Source organism: Gavialis gangeticus, unplaced genomic scaffold, assembly GCF_001723915.1.
Source record: "Gavialis gangeticus isolate Ggan-Ray unplaced genomic scaffold, GavGan_comp1, whole genome shotgun sequence".
Lineage (NCBI taxonomy): Eukaryota > Metazoa > Chordata > Crocodylia > Gavialidae > Gavialis > Gavialis gangeticus.
In genome coordinates this window covers 96,278,719-96,299,766 of record NW_017729033.1, presented here as the reverse complement: position 1 = coordinate 96,299,766, position 21,048 = coordinate 96,278,719, and the positions used below count along the sequence as shown (strand labels likewise).

The window sequence follows — 21,048 nt, the reverse complement described above, 5'->3', positions numbered from 1 at the left end:
CTCTCATGTAAATGAATGGTCATCTGTTCCCATCTCTGATGCAAATGAGACCTAGGGCAGTTGTTTCACTTTTGTCACCCTTATCTGGAGGGTTTTAGATGCGTCTCTTACTGCATCTTAATCAGTTTCTGATTAGGTGGGGGGGGCGATTCTTTGTGAGTCAGACAGTCTGTGTCCTGTGTCAGGGGTCCCCAAGAACATGGAGCTGACAGGTAACAGTAGTGCTGCAGCATCAGGCTCAGCACCCAGTAGCCAGCAGCAGTGGTGTAGCATCTAAGAGGAGCTGAGCCCTCCATGCCCAGAGCGGGGCACAGGGTGGGGAGGAGCCCAGTGGCACAGGAGAGTCCTGGAGAGGTGCTCCAGCAGAGGAAACCTGGTCAAGCTGTGCCCTGACCACCACCACCTGAGGGAGCATGAGTTACTGAGCCCTTGGGTCCCACAAGGAAAGATGTTTGAGGCAGGCAAACCCAGAGAAGGGGCTTGGTGAGCACCCCCCCTCCCCGCCTAGTCAAGACCCTAAGGGGAGAGGCCCCTGGTGCTTCCTGGACACCCCCTAAGGGACCCCATTGGAAGGAGGACTATCTCTTGCTATGGGTCAGGGACTATATTAAGGAATAGAAGTTATTAAGATTGTTCACGTTTGCGCCTTATATTTTGTAACTGAAATGTTGTATTGTGATTTAGGCTAATGTTCTCTGTGTAATTATATGTCTGCTATTTAGTTTTATGTTTATGTACATTATAACAATAAATTGTATATAGTTAAGAACTTTGGGCTTGGGCTAACTCTATAGAGGAAAGAGGGATCTGCTTGAAATTCTGGCATCCCTATCACCGCACCCCCCTCCTGCCTACCCATCCTATTCAACTGAGAATAGGGCACACCCTTGGGTGTACCTGGGTTACACCACATTACATGAGAATGTGTTGCCACATTACATTACAATAGAAGTTGTCAGGTTAATAGAAAAAGGGTTGGTATTTTGGGCCTCGTTCCCTGAGATTTCATTTCCACTTGATTCCCTTTAATTTTTCTCTGTGTTGATTATAATGCTTTGTTTCATGCTACATGAAAGTATTTTCGGGGCCCAAGAAAGTTCAAGGAGCTCGTGTAGTATGCTTAGTATTCCACAAATTTACAGCCATCAGAGTTGGTAGGCTTTTGAGAAAGAATGAAAACTCTGCTCCTAAATTATCCTAACTATACTCCACTCTGTTGAATATCAGCATTAAATAGCAATGCCAGAGTGCAGAGTTCAGGGAAACTTGTATCCAGGCTCTTCTGACTAGATACTATAGGCTGAGATTTGCATCATGCTGCAACACTTCATCTGGTCACAGAGATCCTAGTTATTTTTATAGTGTTAAAACAAAGTCAGCCAGTTAAGGCTAGAAATTAACTGTAATATGTTATGATGCTTCTGTTTACTAGAGGAAAAGGCCTTGATTTGGAGTCTTATTTTAGGAGTAAAAACATCCTACTACTCTATTCTTTTTCAGTTATAAAACAGGTGTCCCAAATGATAAAATGCCCAGATTATTTTCTGTTTCTCTTGTGGGATGTCTTGCTCTCACTAATCTTGTTATAAAAATAAGACTCAAGTCAATTAAGGTTAATTATGATTTTCTGTCTTGTCATCAGCATGCAACTTGCCCTTTTTGCAAGTCCTTTGATTTCTCCTCTGCAGAACTGTATATTTAGCTGAGGGATAGCTCCCCTGATTAAGATGACAGCTGCTGAACATGCCTTGCAAATGTATGTAATTCCCATGTTGCCATTGTAGGTTCATTCCCTTGTGCTGACAAAATTAAGGATGCTAAGCCACCAAACTCAGTTTAATGAAGGGATATTTAAAATTGATAAAGAAATTTGCATGTTTGGAAATATGCAAGCAAGCTGACCTTGGATTCATGCAGTTGAGTTCTATTTTTGAGACACTAACTGCTTTTGAAGATTTTCAGCTTATCTTTGGCAGAAAAAGTATTTGTACATAAGGTCAAACAAATGCATCTAAGTTTTAACTCAGAATTTCTATTTTTTTTCTTGGCTTGTTTGATGAACTTTAGTTAAAGTGCCCCCCACCACCATTTTGAAATACAGGGACACTGAACACATATGATGCCAAGACTGTTGGAGCAGTCTAATTAAAATTCTCCAGCAGACTAGAGCCTGCTCCAGTGCATTCTAATTAGAACTCATTCGAGTAGGTGTTGGGCATGTGTATACATGCCCATAGTGCCCATCTTTAAGACAGAGAAAAAGGAGGTTCCAGGGAACTACTAGCTGGTCAGCCTCACCTCTGTCCCTGAAAAAATCATGGAGCAGGTCCTCAAGTAATCCATCCATAATCATCTCAAGGAGAAGGAGATGATTATGAAACAGTCAGCATGGATTCACCAAGGGCAAGTCATGCCTAACCAACCTGATTGCCTTCTATGATGAAATAACTGTCTCTGTGGATGCAGGAAGATAAGTGAATGTGAGATACCTTGAATTTAGGAAGGCTTTTGATACAGTCTCTCGCACATTTTTGCAAGCAAGCTAAGGAAGTATGGGTTGCATAAATGGTCTATAAGGTGGATAGAAAATGGGTTGTATTGTCAAGCTCAAGGCGTAGTAATTGTTAGGGTGACAATAATTTGGATTAGTAGGGAGCACTGGATTTGCAGCTGAATAAAGGCATGACCTGTGGCCTAGCAAAGCTGCTGACCATAAGGCAGAATGATAGTTAAGCCAGCCATTTACTTATGCTAAGTAACCATCTTAACAGTGTTAACCAGTTTCTGAGCAAAAAGCAGCAAGTAAATCTGTGTGAGTCTGTGTGCTGTGAACCAGCTACAGTAAGGAACGAGATAAGATACAGGGGCCCAACAAGTGTAGAAGATGGTACAATCTGAGATAGAAAAACAGACTGGAATGTGAAAAACATGTAACTGGTAACAGAATCAAAGATGAACATATGCAAAAAGATGAATGGTAATTGCTGAAGAAGCCTTCAGAAGCTTCTAGGTTTTGGTCAAAGTCTGCCCATTGACCTAAGAAGAGAAGTCAAGGTCTTAGATATGTGCTTATAGCAAAAAGACATGTAAATGAATGACATGCATAGGCAATTCCACGCTAATGAAGTAAGCAGGAAACAGAGTTGGAGCTTGAGATGGGAGGAGAAATGGGTGGAACAGAAGGCGGGATGGAGGCAGAATGAATGTTAATGAGTATAAACCAAAGTGTATAAATATGAGAAAAAACTATTGTTCATTGTGGCTCCCCATATGCCATCAGTGTGGGAGCTAGTCCGAAGCTGTCTCCATTATGAATAAAGCTGTTGTGAGCAATGTGTGCTGGTGTTTGCTCCCTGTTCTGCTCTGGCTAATGAGCAACAGGATCCATGGGTAATTGGGCCTTCATCTCCCTAGTCGTTGGGTGCCACATGGAGTCATAGTCTAACAGTAATCAATGGTTTCCTATCTACGTGTGATAGGGTTGCAGATATAGGATTCTGAATGACAGCCATCATGGCTTCGTCATGGGCAGGTCTTATCTTACCAACCTCATCTCCTTTTATGATCAGGTAACTCGCCACCTGGATAAGAGAGAGGAAGTTGACATTGTATACTTTGACTTCCAAAAAGCCCTTGGTCTGGTATCCCATGATGTTCTCATGAGAAAATTGGAGGATTGTGGGCTTAACTCCAAAACAGTTTAGATTAGTAGGAAGCTGGCAGCAGGGTAGGACCCAGAGAGCTGGTCTGTGACGTCCTGGCAAGAAGTGGCGAGTGGTGTCCCTCAAGGGTCTGTGCTTGGTCCAGTGCTTTTCAACATCTTCATCAATTATTTGGATGTGAGGGTGAAGAGCTCACTGGCCGAGTTCTCAGACAACACCAAGTTATGGGGGAGCATGGTCATGCTTAAAAATAGGCTGCAGATACAGGCAGACCTAGACAGGTTGGCAATTTGGGACCAGATAAAGTTTAACATGGAGAAATGTTAAGTGCTCCACCTGGGAACAAACAATTGCCTACACATCTACAGGCTTGGTGGCACCAAACTGGCCAGCACTGCAAATGAAAGGGACCTGGGGGTAATAATTGACCACAGTATGACTATGACCTGGCAGTGCAATGCTGTAGCCAGCAGGGCAAATAATGCTGTGGCATGCACCAATCAATGCATCTCCAGGAAAACCAAGGAAATGTTTCTTCCACTCGACTCAGTATTGGTGAGACCACAGCCAGAGTTCTGGACACTGCACTTTAACAAGGACGTGGTAAAGCTTGAAAGAGTCCAGAGAAGGGCCACCCATGTGATTAGAGACTTGCACAGCAAGCCATATGAGGATAGCTGAGGGACCTGGGACTCTTCAGCCTGAAAAAGAGAAGGCTGAGAGGGCTTGGTAGTAGCTTATTCCCTTCTATTCAGCATTGGTAAGGCCACATCTGGAGTGCTATGTTCAGTTTTGTGTTTCCTGCCCCCTCCCCCCCTCCCCCCCGACACAGAAAGGTTGTGAATAAGTTGGAGAGAGTCCATGGAGGGCAACGAAAATGGTTAGGGGTCTGGGCCACATGACTCCTGATGAGAGGCTAAGAGAACTGGGCTTATTTAGTCTGTAGAACGGAGGACTGAGAGGAGATTTGATAGCAGCCTTCAACCACCTGAAGCATGGTTGCAAAGAATTAGACTGTTCTCTTTGATGACAGATGACAGAACAAGGAGCAAAGTTCTCAAGTTGCATCAAGAGGAGTCTAGACTTGTTGGCAGGAGGCATACCTAGGAGTGCCATACCAGGCGTGGCATACCTAGTTTAGATATTAGGAAAAACTTTCTCACGAGTAAGGTAGTAAAACACTGGAACAGGTCACCCAGAGAGGTTGCAGAATCTCCATTTTTGGAGGTTTTTAAGGCCTGTCTAGACAAAACCATCTCTGGGATGATCTAGTTGGGGATGGTCCTGCTTTGATCAGGTTGGACTAGATGACCTTCTGAGGTCCCTTCCAAACGTAATTTTCTAGGATTCTATGAAAGCTAAGCAGCATTAGGTAACTAAATTAACATAGCATCAGAATAGAGGAATGTGACACTGGTACACAGCAAATTTAAAAAGTTTCAAAGCAATTTAAAAAGTTGCAAAACTTTAAAGGCAATGATCTACACCTGAATACCTTATATAAAATTTCCCATGTGATTCACATACTGAAAGCAGTGAGAGGCTTCCTGTTCATTCAAGAAATGTTACATACAGAATTCAGAATGCAGATAGCAGTGATTTACTGTAAGTTACTACAGGGCAATGGCATATCTTTCACTGTTCTTCTCCTACTTTATAAAATATTCAGCATTAAATCTTTTACATCTTGCTTGCTTATAGCTGTGTTTTATTAGTTACAGAAATTAACTTATTCAAGGATAATTTAGCTTACAGAATGAATGGATATTTTTAATTCCTGTCTTAAATGTCCCTACCCTGCTACTTATCACTAAGCACTGCCATTATATGAAGTCTTCACTGAGAATCCCATTAGCTCCTCTTGAAGGGAAAGGATATCAGCAACTCAGTGCTTCAGTTCACTCACCCTGTGTTGGACTGCTGTTTAAAAGTCTATTAAGGAAGAAGGGGTTGCATTTTAACATATACCATAACTTTTCTTCATGTTAAGGAAATAAAGACAGATGGGGAATCTATGAGGGGGAAACAGAAATCCCTTTGATTTATGTTGGCTTACTCCATTTTGTATCCAGTGATATTATAGGTGTCAAATTCACCAGTGGCTGGCTCTTTTCTGGGGCCTACTGCTGCTCTTCCAAGTATTATTTCTGTGTGCTGGGCTTTGCTTCTCTAGTGTAGCAGATGTTGCCAGAAGGCAGTATTAGTTGATCGATAGGAGCAGATTCAGGTTGTTATAAAAACTATACTGATGGTTCAGGTGCAGCCTGAAATCAATACAGAAAAGTACGTTTTAAGAGACCAAAATGAAGAACAATTACCTATACCAGCTAAATTACAACTGGTATTGGATCATCGTCTACACTGAAAGCTGGTGGGCACAAAACTGACAATTAAACAAGCTGACATATTGACAGATGGGATATACCAAAGAGCTGATTTAACCTCTGTTGGTAAATTAGATCTGTGGTTATATAAGCTATAAGAGTTATGAGCAGTGTTCAAAGTCACATAAATTTCAGGACTTCATTCCTTTTGGCCTTTGGAGAAGGGTTGATCAACCCTCTTTCTTATTTTCTTCCCTCTTGGCTCCTTACGTAGCTTTATGAATTTCTCAGCTGGGGTTGAAAAGGAGAGGGGCAGCATGGTGTATTAAAGTGTTGTTATGACATCAACAGGGGATTGTGAGTTGTGTTTCAGTATTTACAGTATAGTAGAAGACCCATCCTGCATTCTTTTTTTATTCTCAACATCCAGTGTAGTAAATGGAAGTTATGAGACTTCAAAGAACATAGAACTCCATGTCTCTTGTTAGAATAAGTCTCCTCTCTTGATTGCCTTCTTCATAACAACCCTTGTGGGGATATCATCTGTGGGGTCCTTAGGTCAAGACTCTTTCTTTTTTGTTGTTTATTTTTTACTTAGGTTGGGGTTTATGCATATTTAATTTTAATTGGTTGTCACTATGTACTGGTCAGGGAGAATACTCTATCTGTCTTTGTCTCTATTCTGTATTTCTGCAGTCAGAATGACGAATTTGGGAAAGTTGCTTTATTTGTAAGAATTACATTATAGTCATTTAAGGTAGCCAGCGGCCTTTGGATATAGGCACCTTGAAGATTGAAAATTTTCTGTAGTATTTTTTGTTGTTCAGCTCTCTTCCTAATATTGTATTTCATTACTTTATCACAAGCCAGTCAGCAGCAATATCCATTTTCAAATGTCCTGCAGCACTGTTGTCTTGCTGTTAACTGTTGTCATATTTCACTCATTGGCTTTGAAAATGGAAAGTGATGGATGGCTTCACTGCTTTTTACAGCATTCCCATTCTTAAGTTTTCCACAGGGGTAGTCAATTCTCATTAATTTAAGGGTTTTTTTCTATACAATAGAAACTTAAGCTATTAAGAAATGGCTCAGCCTCTTAGCATGGTGATAAAACACCACCCATTCACAAATGTTGCAAGTAGCTTACAGAACACACAATCTAAAACTCACCTGGGTTAGAATTCTTCATAGCCAGCCTAAAATCTGGTTCAGTCTGAACTATTTTAATGGGTAGCACTAAAACAATGTATCTGAAACTGTTAAGTCATCCCTCTTCTACCACAACAATGTCATTTCCAAATCCAATAGACACATAGAACTGGTCAATATTTTTAATTGAAATGGAATCAGAAAATGTTATTTCACAAAGAACAATCATAAGCCAGAGAACATGCACTTTAGTGACTCTTCTTTAAAATTTTGATTGGAAATTCCAAATAAATATTTAATTTCATATTTCAAAATAAAATGATTAAAAATATTTTCAGCTTAAGATGCAATGTTGTTTCAATCTTTTGGCACATAAAAGTTTTACAAGATGTAATTTAAGCAACTTACCTTATTTACTTGAATCTATGATGACCCTGAATTTAAGACAACTCCCCAGTACTTAGGTTCTATATATGGAAATGTTATAAGCTTGTTGTAATTTTCCATGCATAGAATCTAATTACTAGAGGGTTGTCTTACATACAACCTCCCCAGTGCTACAGAGGGTGGTTCTGGCAGGTCAAACAGTTTGCTCGTTGCTTATGCCTGTCCCTCTGTCACCTCTACTCCATGCCTACCTCAACTTCCTGCTTCCCCTCTTGCCCCACCCCACAGCCTCTGGTGGGAAGTAGCTGCTGTGGGGAAGATGGCAGGGCAGAGAGGTGGTGGTGGGCAGATAGGGTTCAGGCAGCAGTTTCAGGCAGCTTTGACCCCAGGAAGGGACTGGAGCCCTAGTCACAGCAGTTATGTGCCCTGCTGCCCCACCTCTTCTGTTCTTTGTTCCAAGGCAAGGGGCTTCTTGCCCCATATTAAGTAAATATGGTAGCTCTAAACACATTTTTCTTTGTGTACAAAAATGGATAAACATTATTAGTCACTTTTTTTTTCCTCCTGTGCTGGAATCCTGAACTGCTTCATGGTGAAAAGTGGCCTTAAAGGTGATAGAACTGGTTATTTTGACATTCCCAAGTGAGAATTGACCTGAAAGACACCATAGGACAAACTGTGGGCCACCTCTTAGGCATCTAAGGGTACGTGGGCAACTCTGTTTAACTCTGTTCAAGTCCTGAAAATCCTTTAATGGTGGGGTGTTAAACTCATCTGGCCCTGTGGAGTAATAGCAGATTAATAGGATGGGCTGATCCGTGGGCTGAATTAATAGCACAAGGCTGATCCAATGGGCTGGATCAGACTCACAGCCCAACCTCACACACTGGATCTGGTGTCTGGGGCATGCAGCACATGTATCAGATCTGACGTGATCCAGTGCACAGGGTTGATCTGGCACATGCGACTTGCAGTATGCAGATCTAATTCAAGACCTGGGGGCAGCACTGTCAACCAGATGATAGGGCTGTGTTGGCTGGAGCTGGCCCATGGCCTGCATCCTTGATACTCCTTCTTTAGTGCATCTACTTTTGTAACACACTATCATCTTACCCTTAAATTTGAGTGACAAAAAGCAGTAAGGAGTAAGAGGACTTATCCACCTTTATGTATTAAGTGTTTTTTCAGAGACTCAAGCAGGGTGAAATAGAATTGCACTTAGGTACATTACATCAGTGGTTCTCAACCTTTTTAGACTTGAAGCACTTCTAGGCAGACTTGCAGCACAACTTGGGAAAGTGTCAGCCCTTAGTTTTCTTTACAGAACAATAATAGAGCAGTTTTTTGTTGCAAGGAACTGAGACCTTACAGTTATAGATTTCTATTTGAAATCTCTGGGTTTATCTTGTGAATCATGTTTGCAAACCTAACAGTGCTAACATTGTGTATCACCCTGCAGTACACTTGAAAGGATCTCAAGATACCCCTGGGTGCAGTGGCACCCTACTTGAGATCGTTACCATACATGGTGCAAGGGGTTGGATGGTGCCTCTTCTTCAGCAGTCATCAGGTGGCATACTAGTTACTACCAACAGTAGAGGTTGCTTTGTGGCTTCCACCAGCTATGCAGGAAACAAGACTGATTTGGAGTCAGTTTGCACTGACTGCAAAATGACTGCTTTAAGGCTTTGTCTCTCTTCAGCACTGGCATATGTATACTCAGGGCATCTGAGAATCAAGTCCAAAAAGTGAGTTTTCTCTGAATATACAGTCCCACACACTGGGCATGTCTACACATGCCTAAACTTAATTCGCCTTAGCCTAAGGTGCACTAAGGTGATTTAAGCACATGTTGACATGTGGACGCCTTTAATGTGGCTCGCTAGGCAAATACCTTTGCAGCCTGCCCTAGTCAGCACACTGGACAGCTCCCTACATGGCCTGGCCCTAACCCCCCCTCCCCTGTTCCTCTCCAGCAAATGAGAGGGGGCTGGGGTCCAGCTCGTGGGGCGCTGTCAGGAAGCAAAAAGTGGTGAGTAGTATTAGAGCCGTTAGTGGTTTCCCTGCACCTCTGCCTCAGGGTGGATTTACTTCCTGGGCAATGCAGCCCTGCAGAGAGGATTGAAGAGCCAAGCAGAATCCCCAGGAGATGCTGCTGCCTCTCCCAGGGGCAGTGTCCTGCCAGCAGAGAAGCTGGGAGTTTGCCTGGGATGGAGGTAGCTGGGGCAGAGAAAGCCATGCCAGGTATTGGGGCAGATGCAGTCCCAGCCCACCTGCTGTACTGGGTGGGAGCCCCAGCATGGGTTTCTAAGGGCACCTGAATCCCAGACAGGCAGTGAGGCATCCCACCCCTGCAGGGTTGCATTGCCCAGGCAGCAAGCCCACCCTGAGGTAGAGTCACAGGGGAGCTGCTAGCAGCTGCAATCCTAACCGCCACTTTTTTCTTCCTGGTGGCACCCAGCAGCAGCACGTGGCCCCGCAAGCTGGGCTCCAGCTGGCACAGCACACATAGCATTAAGGTGCTGTACCACATCTAAATGTGGGTTATGGTGCCTTAAATAATTGGGCCTAAATTTCATACTTGGTTTATGTAGGTATCAAATGTAGTCACCCTTAGTCACCCTTAGTCACCATATTTAAGGTGCATTAAGGATGTTCATGTGTAGATCCATCCTTAATGCACCTTAAATATGGTGACTAATGCAATGTAAAATTGGCTTACTTCATCTTAAGGGTGCACATGTAAGCACGCACACTGAATAGTAAGTGAAGCATTTTAGCTGGGGGTGGGAGGGGAAAAGTGAATTTTTCACATCTGTTCCCCCCTCTAACACACAAACATTCTGTTTTGTGTATTTTTCACCTTACTCCAGCTGGCATCCTGAAATGCTGAGTGATAGTAAATCTGACCAGCAGGAAAAAGTTTATCAGAATTTTTTTAGCTACATCAGCTTTAATCACATATGCCAATGAAAATGTGCAAGAAAAATGTTGAATTGTTAGCCTCACTGTGAGTCTTTTATGTGAATGCATAATAAGTTTAAGCATTATTAGCATTAGATAATGCAGCACCTGGAGCCAAAGGGTATTTTCATTTTATGTCCCCTGAGCTGTCTGGTTGTCAGCAGATTTTATAAGTTACCCCAAGGCTTTGGAGTGGAAATTCTCTTGCTTTTGTGAAGAACTCCAAAAAGATTAGTTTTTTTGCTGTTGTCCTTCCCTTCTTATTTTCCACCACTCTGTTGCCCCCCAACCTCAATTAACTGCTGAAGTCTTTTCTTTCTGATTGGAAATCAGTTCTACAGTTCCCAAAAATAATCTGCTATGAAAGGAAACGTTAGCTCTCTCAAATGATTTTTTAAAAAACTAAACATCATTGCTCTCTCTTGAGGCAGGTGAGATATACTGACAGCATTGATCCCCTGACTCTTCTTCCTACTGCTGCAACTTCTATTGCTTTTTGTAGTTAACAGTGGACTGGTCATAATTGTTTACTATGTAATACCTTGTTGGGTCCTATTGGCTAAGTTACATCCCATGTACACACACCTGCAAACACCAAGTGCATTTGGTAAAGAGTAAAGGAAAGTGCATTTCTCAGAGAGTAATGGAAAATAGTTGAAGGTTGTAGAGTTGTCTTGCCAATGACAATGTTGTCATTGGCAAGGGTTTGTTGGAAGCTGTTTATTAAAAATTTCCTACTATTGCACCACAAACCAGCTCATTTCTTCTCTCAGTATTTCTATTGAAATTTTATAATGTGCACAGACATCATCTCAATCTAAATGTTACACAAACAACAACTTGTTCATTTTTTTAAGGAGAGCAATTTCATCAGTCACAAACTAAGAAAACTGACAATTACTGCCTCAAGCTATTAAGTCTTTACTGATAGTATTAATATCATGTCCACTCCCATCACATGGTCTGTTACCTCAAGTACTTACTTTAGAAGCCTACAGTCCAGTATTCGTTTTTTAAACTGAACTTTTTAAAACAAGTCTTCCTAGACATACCAATGATAGAAAGCAAGAAAAGAGCACTACATTGTAAATGTTTTGAAGATAATGGCATTCTATCTAGATCTAGTTATAAAAAGCAAAATGCAAAAACTGTGGTAATGGTGTGTTGTATCTTTCCCTCCGGTTGCAGAGCTGGAACAATGACCCTTGTGCCAGCATATAGTTAGAATAAACTGTTGCTGCAGTCATTAAAGTTGTCATTCCCAGAAGTGTCAAATTTCTTTGTAGTACCATTCCCATAAGTATTTCTTTTTGTACACATCTTTGGTACCTCCCATTCTGTAAGAATAACATTTTTCCACATCATGTATCAGTGATTTAGTTGTTCTCCTTTTCATTCTGTCTTTCCAAAAGACAACAAGCCAACTAAGTTGCAGTCACCTTTCCACTTAGGATTATAAAACATGTTTTATTCTAGACCTCCAGGAAGACCCTTGTTTATCCCTGTAGCTTCTATAGCTGAGGCTACAAACAGCTGCAATAGCCTGTTTAAACCCTGATTATGCAAATTTCATGCTGTGTATAACTATTTGAATAGTCCCACTAAATAGTCATAAAAAAGGAAAGTCACTGATACCACACAGATAAAATATATACTTTCACTGCCACTGTGAATACCACAGATGTATTTTCATGGAGACACATAGGCTGCTTGCAAACATTAAAAAAATAAAACAAAGCAGTGCTTTACTTTAAGTTCAACATGCTCCCTTACTGAGCCCAGCAGATGCTCAGAAGAGGCAGTGTGTTAGCTGGACCTGGCTTTCCTGATATCTGTATAGATTGAGTGCTTAGTAGGACTTTTTTGGCACTTTTACCTGATCGAATCAGTTTTAGCTAAAAGCACCAAAAAGCCACACTGAAGTACCCAATCAATACAGATACTGTGGAGCTGGGTCAAAGTAACGCACTGCTTCTTCCAGTAAAAGTGCATTGGGGGGGGGTTAACATCTGCAAGCAGCCACAAACCATCAGTCTGAGTGTCAGTGGGCACATCTGAACAGGCTATTAATGCATAGCAATAAACTGTGGTGCATATTGCACCACAGTTTTTTGCTCCTGGCGCTGCATTTGAACATAAGCCTGGGACAGCAGCACGTTGAACCGAGTCAGAGCAACCCTAGCTGGCAGGGGGGGCCCAAGGGATAGTCTACCAGCCCAGGGCTATTCTGACCTGGCTCAGCATGCTGTGGAGGGGCTGGCTGGGGCAAGCAGGTGCTCTAGTACAGGGCTACCTGGCAGGCACTAACCACCTGGGTTAGCTTTTACATGTGTGCTGCTGCACACTATAACATTCCACTGTAGGATAGTACTTGTATTTACAAGTACTAACCTACAGCGGAGTTTGTTACTTTACTGAGGCCTAGTAGAGCTGCACAGGTAGAAGTGAAGACATTTACTATGGAGCTAATTGGGCAGCTTCACAGTAAATCTCTCATGTAGATGTGCCCAGAGTCTACATTCATGGTATCTTAAGTATTTCTACTCATTTTATTTCTCTCCATGCAATGTCAGAAGTAATTCTTCATCGGACATTGCTTTTCAAGCATTCATTTACCAAAGTAGTTTCCAAAAGTTTCTTATTAGCATACATTCAGGCAGAAGCTAAGTAAGTCCCAGAGAGATCAGTTTCCTACCAAATGGTAGTGGAATTTTTCACAAGACTCCCATCGTCTCCTGAGAGCCTGACATTTTTACTAGTGAGATGGTTTACCCCTTGATATATTCCTTGTGAATTGTAGGTATTTGTAGCTAAGTGCATTGTTGACACATCTGTGTGGTTCCTCTGGAAAGGCAAACACAGATACCCGAGTAATTTTGGATTGAAAGAAGGGTAGGAGTCAATGCAATGATCATCTGAGAATATTGTGAGATTTTGGACAAGTGATGGCATTGAATCACTGGTTGAAAAGGCTCCATTTTTTTTTTTAATTAGAGTGAGAAGATGCGACTGGAGTCACATGCTGGGTTCTGAGAATCCAGTAGTCCATTGTTCTTTGTTCTGCAATTTCAAAAGCAAGCTAGTTTTTATATTTTCATTGTTTAAGAACAGATACTCAAAGATCTGTGATGGAGTATCTACAGAAGTTAAAGTGTAAAGTGTTCAGTCACAGACTTTTTATACTGTCTTTCTGGAACTGATGTCAACTGTTCTCAGTGGTGGCAGATGACAGAACAAGGAGCAACAGTCTGAACTTGCAGCAAAGGAATTTTAGGTTGGATATTAGGAAGAATCTTTCTCACTAGGAAAGGGGTGAAGCACTGGAATGGGTTAACTAGAGAGGTAGTGGAATCTCTAGCCTTGGAGGTTTTTAAGTCTTGGCTCGACAAAGCTCTGGCTGGCATGATCTAGTTAGGGATGATCCTGCTTTGAGCAAGGGTTGGACTAGATGACTTCCTGAAGTCCCTTCCAACCCTAATTTTCTATGATTCTATTATTCTATGTGTGTTCATTCATTTTTACATGGAAGGATAGCCTCATCTGTCCAATATAGACACCAAAGGGGCACCTTTTGTATAGCTACAGCACAGTCTTTAGAGTCCTGTCAGTTTTGTTAGAGAACAGCCTTCCTGCTGACTCTGCCACCTCTGACAGCTGGGAACTAGTATTCCCCCGAAGGCACATAAAAATCCAAAGTCCTTATCTTTTCACTGCATCTTCATGTCCTCTCTCAGCATCTGATGAAGTGAGCTCAGGCTCACAAAAGAGTATGCATCTCTGAATTAGTCTATAAGGTGCATCCCTATTCTGTCTCCTGCATAACTTCAGACTAACATGGCTAACTACCTCACTTAAGTCTTATCACTCAGCTTTGCAAAGAAGTATACAGGTTAGGTTCACTGTGTCATCACCCCCACTATAATTTGAGGTGTTTGTAGGGTGTCATGCATGCTTTCTTGAGTTTGTTTGACTGATACAACATATATAGTCACTACAGGTAAGTAGCACCAAGCAGTATTTGGCTTTATCATCCTTACGTTTATATGCATTGTGCTATTTGATGTAAAATGCAGTTTTATACATTATTAGCCAATTGCCCATCAAGAATGACAGGGGCAGGGGGTAGAGGAGTGGGCTGGGATGGAGTGCCACCACCTAATGTCCCATGTTGCCACTGTTCTGCCTCTTGCAGGGAGTGGGGTTGGGAAGCCAAGGCTAGCGCTGCTGGCCTCAGCTCCCCCACCCCCTGTCTGGTCTTCAGCACCACTTGCAGGGAGTGGGGATGCAAGCTGAGGTCAGCACTGCTGGCCTCGGCTCCCCCACCCTCTGTCCAGTCCTATGCGTGGCTTTGGAATCATGGGGGTGCTCCCCCACACTTGGAGCACTCTGATTGGCGGTTTCTATCAGCCAATCAGCATGAGAATAAAGTGTTACAGACAGACAGACTTATAGGCTTTTATAATATTAGAATGATAGGGTTGGATTGCCCAACATGATTATGACTTTCAAGTGCGAAATGATGGGTTTTGTTCACCTCAAAGCCAGAATGGCTGAAGAAAAGTAATCACTGAGACTTAGCATCTGACAGGGATTCATTTACTTATCAAGTAGGGCTCTTGGGACAGGTAGAGGCACTTGAGCCAGATTTTGGGAAAGCCATTTTTCACAATGGAGAAGTTAAGTAAGAGACAATGTCTTTAGGACATTGTATTATTAATCTTTGTGTCTAAAAGTATTCAAATATTCTCCTGGTCTGAATTAGACCAGAAAAGACTTGTAGTCTGGTAAACATAGATGGGGGAGGAATTTATATTCAGTGTGGACTCCCCAAGAATCCAAGGGGTGCTGTGTATAAATGGTCAGATAGGAAACCAAAAATTAACTTCACCTTGAGAGCAAGTTTTTGTGTTTAGCTTGTTCCCAGGCATAAGGAATAGCTTAAGGCCCTCAGTCAGTGAACTGCCCTTGCAGGAGGCCCTGACAGGAACGTCAGAGGCAGAAGTTGCTTCCTAAGCCATTGAGCTAGATAGGAGCTGCATTCTCAGGTTTAACACACAGGATAAGATCACATTGTTTTGATATTTTTTTTGTTTGTCTGTTCTTATAACTCTGTCTGTACCCCAACATACAGTTACTGATTTCTTATGTTTGCTCTTGTTTTTATAATATTTTATTATATTTTATAAATTATTGTCAGTGTAAGTATAATGTCAGAGTATTTAACCATACAGACAGCAGGCTGCTTCTCTGGAAAGGGGAATTTGTCATTTCTGAGTGCATTATTACTAGACGAGAGTGCGGTTCTTCTAGCTAGCAGAACTCCCCCCTGTTAAGTGCTGACATGCTGTGGATGAGACAGGTAAGGCTGAGGCACCATATGCCAAGGAGCTGACCTCTGACATGTAGTCTGTTCTCAGTCGCCAAGCAGCAGATAGCTTGGAGGAGTCTGTGGAAGAAGGGAACACCTGAAGGTGTAGGAACACCCTGGGCATATGCCTCAAAGGTCCCTCTGGCTGCATCTAGGGTCAGGTTATGTCACACACTGCATTCAATATCTCCTTCAATTAAGCTGAATAAAAAAAAATATATATTTCACAAAATGTGAAGTAATACAGCTTGCCATGAGGAAATCTTTAGAGATTTATTTAAAAATCCCTAAACGGTTATTTAACAAAGTAGTAGTATAGGGATTGGGTCTCAAAGTTTTGGCCCCAAAGTAGCAGTAGTTAGCCCCAAGCTGTACAAATGGCCAAGCTGAAAAGAAATGACCATGTACATGTCAATAGGCAACTGCTGTGTCCTTTCAGCATTCACTGGCAACAAAACTACAAGGAAATATCAGTCTTTGATTACAACTGAACTAGGTTGCTCAAACAATACCCAAGAAAATGGGACAGGGATAAAACAAAGGAAGAATGATATTCCAAATTCACTTTTAAGATAGGGTACAATGGATGCTATTATTGCTGGTTTCTCAAATAGTAACTGGGGCTTAGTAACTATATAAACTTACTAAATAAAGAGAGAAGAGTAAAAAATATAAAATGAACTAACTAATTGCAATATAAGTTAAAGAACTCCCATAAAACATAACAATCTAGGTGTCTAGAGAAGGAAGAAAACATTTTTGTCTCATTGGTATATACTCAATTTTAGGGCTTTGACTTTGTGTATTGAGGGCTTGAGTTCACTATTTAAGCTCACTGAGATGTGGCTTTGGAATATTGTTTAATCTTTGCCAGACATGTTGGAGTGAGATACTTTATGTTCAAAGTTATCATGGCATGAAGCTTTCTTGTGACTACATACAAATTTTAATTTCATGTTATGAAAGTCTGTCAGCACCTTTGTAATTGCTACTGATAGTACCCAGCAGAAAGTGGTAAGAGGCATTACTGCACATTGGTAACTGTTACCTTAATTTACTTTGTGTAAATAATTCATTGCAGTGCCAATGCTTGGCATTTTCTCTGGGAAGAAAGAGGTAGTTAGCTGTGTTAGTTTGAAGTTGGTCTGTCACCCTGCCCTGTCTTCTGCCTAGCATCTTCTAATCAGTATAGTTCCTCAACATGCCCTATGCTGTCACATTAAATGCAGGTAACTGTTGAGCTGGCAGGATGCTGCCCTAGTTGTACAAAAAATTTTCTGCTCAAAAAGTTGTTTATTTGATTTTATATTTTAGAGGTTTCAAAATAAGGACATTCTAAACCTTTAAAAAAAAGTATAATGTGGGATTGGTGAGAGGAGGAGGAATACAGTTGGGCCTACAGGTATCTTGCATCCTCCAGAACTGGATCAGTGGAGGGCATAACGTTATTACTAAGGGTCATGATTGAGTGGAAACAGGTAATTGATTGAGATATAAATCACACGTACACAAGATGGTTAAGTACAGACAGTCAAAAAGCCTGAGGCTGAATTGAATCAATCTTCACCAGTTAGTCTAAGCTGCATAGATAGAACCAATAAGCAAGTGAAGAGACTTCACTTTTGATTCTGGAGATGGAGCCACGTGCCTGCAGTGGCCCAGTCCAGAAGCCGGTGGGCATTAGAGCACGCCTCCCTACTAAGCTGAAGCAGATAGCTTAGGCCAAGGTTAGTCCACACACTCTGTGAGGGAGGCTGTGGGGGAGGTACAAAGCATCCTGGGATGTTGGGGGACTGTGAGTTTACTTGAATCTAGAGAGGATCTGGGAAAGAAGTTCAATAGATCGATTTAACCTAAATCAGTTAAGTCTGATACTATGTCCATCCAGGTTTATCTTAAATCAGTTTTGGCCATTTTGAAAGCAGTTTGGGTGCCTGTACATGAGACGTGAGGCTGCTCCAACATGCTGTAATTATAGTGCATTGGAGCAGGCTCGATTAATCAAGTCTGCTAGAGCATGATAATTATCACATTCCAGCAGACTCCAGCATCTTGCGTATCACCATCCCCATGGTTAAAAATGGTGGTGGTGGGGGCACTTTAGCTAAAGCTCATTGAGCAAGCTTTAGTTAAGTGACCCTGCCACCATTTTTAAGTGTGTGGACACTGATACACGACATGCTCCCAGGCACCTTAATTAGAGTGGCTCTCAGAGCTGCTCTAATTAAAGTGCCCCCCGCTTTTCCAGGAGCACATGTATAAATGCCCTTTATGTGCACTGAACTTCTGTTGTGTTACAGATTTGAACCAGTTACTGATCACTTATACCATTTTATGAGTAATTTCTGTCCCTAAACAATATGATAAATGCTGATATGCTGAAACACCCCTTATTTTGTATCTTTAAGTCCCTCATTCAGCAAAGCATTTAAGTATGCATTTAACTTCATGCAGATAAGGAACTATCTAAATTGACTTCAACAGGAGTACTCACACATGTAATGTTAGCATGTTCTGAGTTTAACAGCAATGTAAAGTTATTTAGAATTTGTTTTCTTTTCATTTCATAGATAATGCCTGAAAGGATTTAGATTTAGCTTTCTAGAACCAAAACTATCATTTCTTTAACTAAGACAAGTGCAAAACAAATTGTTTTAAAAGTCATGAGGCTTCCCTATATATCTATTCCTCCCTAAAAGAATCTGCCTTTTCAATTTAACTAGGTTTTTAAAGCAAATTCCCAAATTCAATATATTAAATAAATGCTTTTCAAAGTTGTTTTGTTAACTATAAATGAATAATTCTTCAATTTTACACTAGCAGTGCCTTGGGAGATCTGCTAACATTTGAGATTTGTCTTTCATTTTAATCAAGCAGCAGTGAATGCCTAGTCTGTTGCTTATCTGCAGATGCTACTGGGAGTGCGTTGCATGCTGTGTGCTGTTTTAGTGTTAATATGTTCTGTTGCTAATGCCTTTTTTTCATTTCTGTTTTCTTTGCTCCAGGCTACATATCTAAACAGAATTACGATCCAAAATCTCAACACAAGGGACAGAAAATCAGCACATACTCCCACCGAGGACCCTTTTAGATATTCATCGGGCAACCAAGCAACTGCCTACGAGACCAAAAGCTGTCAGCTGTCAAATCTGTGTCGGAGCAACCTCCTGAAAGATAAAGAAATAGCGGAAGTCGTTAAGCACACAAGAAGCACATATGAAACCCTCACTTCTAATATCACCCAGAATCTTTTGGCCAACACTGCGCAAAATACAGTAAAGCCAACACCCAAGGCAGAAAACTTCCCTGTATTTTCAGGGGCTCCAAAGGATCAGACTACTATACCCCGGCAGCATTCCACATTTACAGGAAGACTCGGACAGCCTCCAAGGGGACCAATTTCCTTACACATGTACAGCAGGAAAAATGTTTTCCTTCATCATAATATACATACTGCAGAGCTGCAGACTTTAGGTCAACAAGATGGGTAACAAGATTCTCCTATTTTTCTCATGGAAGGAGTGGACAGAGTTGTTTAAAGGGGGAACATTGCTTGTCTAGAGCCTTAAGTTCTCATCTGCTGCTAGCTTTACATTTAAAAAAAAAACATTTTATGGGGTTCATATTTTCCCTTGTGCGAGTGGAGGGGAAGGGTGGACTAGCATGTTAACTTAAATAACTAGATTGAATTGTCTTCGAGAAGTCACCATTTGTATAATATACATCTGGGACCATCTGGCTGGTGTCTCTAATCCAAATAGGGTCAATAATTTATGACCTTTTTGCCTCCATAAACCAGTGACACACTGAAGTTCCAGAGGGTGATCTCAGATAGCACTGTCTACATTTAATGGTGTTGCTGTAAAAGTAGATGTGGGGATTGAGTAGATAAATAATTAGTAAACATTCCTGAATTTCATAGAGACTAGGGAAATAGAAGTCTTTGAGACCCTCTCTTGATATCTTTCTTTGTTTTACTTTAAACAAGACATTTTCATACATTTTAAACTAGAAATGCTGTGACGTCCTCTCCTACTGTGTGAATTTTGTGAATGCTTCATTACACCAGTAGAGGAAGACTGCTTTTGTTTTTTTTGTTGTTGTTGGGGTTTTTTTTGGTTTTTTTACCCTAATGTTCAGTCCACACAGGTTTACCAAGGATTTCAGAATGAGTAATTTGGATCCAAACTGAGGGTGATAGCTTCAATCGTCCAAAAACTTTGTTTTCACTATTTTTATTGTATTACAACACTTCACATTGTGGTGATATTTGTTGTGCTTTCATAGATGATACATCACTCATGGCACAATATGACATTCTGTGCCATTTGATGCAACTTGTCATGGCATCCTGTGCCATCTGATGCATCATGTAATGTCATGCCACACCCCAGTGTATGAAGCTATAAATGGATGAAAATCTAAAACAAATTGTGTTCTTTTGTCATTCAAGCCACATTTCTTTTGTAAATTAGCATTTCTCCAAGACCATGGCTGTACTTGATCTGGAGTAGATTAACACAGCATGCTTGATAGTCTATTGTCATGGTACATACCTGATGAGATCTATCTATTAGTTGATATACAGGTTGCTCATCTCACAGGAACTTGATATCATCTGACCAAACTTTAGAACAGTCAATGAAATAAGACCCTGTTGGATCTCTCCACAGGACTAGGAATTGGGTAGCTCAACCAAGTTACAGTAAACGTGTGGCATATACTAAGCTTGACTCTTAGCTTAAAACCTCTGTGATGGCAGGCAATCTTTTTGAATAATAATTGGCATATAATCAGAAGTTCACAAATAACTGGAATCTTCTGCACTTCAATGAATATGAAGCAGACATAGGCAAGGGCACTTCTCTGTGTGAGACAAATAATGAAAGTGCACATCAGATTCTCACACAAAGATCTGAGCAGCTAACACAACTTATTTGCAGTACCACCCAACATATTTTGAAACTCCCATACTTGTTACACAGTGACCTCACTTTTAAAGGTAGCTCACACAGTGCATGCAAAAAATATTTAGTAGTGTATACATTTTCCAAGCAGAACACATGGCCTTTGCCTAGCAGTCTAACTTTCAGCTTGACTGCCTGGGTTAGGAAAACATACATATTACAAGCCTCGGAAAAAGTGCTGCAAAGCCATGTTAGTAACCTTGGTCTGCTAGGCTTCTATTTACAGA

At 41.2% G+C, this 21,048-nt stretch overlaps 1 protein-coding gene across 1 annotated transcript in view; it reads left to right on the top strand.

The window, feature by feature from the left end:
- The window catches only part of CCSER1 (coiled-coil serine rich protein 1), a 1,844,507-nt gene extending 1,825,132 nt beyond the window's left edge, over positions 1 to 19,375 (top strand). The window contains exon 10 of the mRNA XM_019526256.1: positions 18,860 to 19,375. Within this exon, the coding sequence (XP_019381801.1) occupies positions 18,860 to 19,345 (486 nt within the window). The 3' untranslated portion in view covers positions 19,346 to 19,375. The remainder of the gene's footprint in view (positions 1 to 18,859) is intronic.
- Positions 19,376 to 21,048: the final 1,673 nt, after the last annotated feature.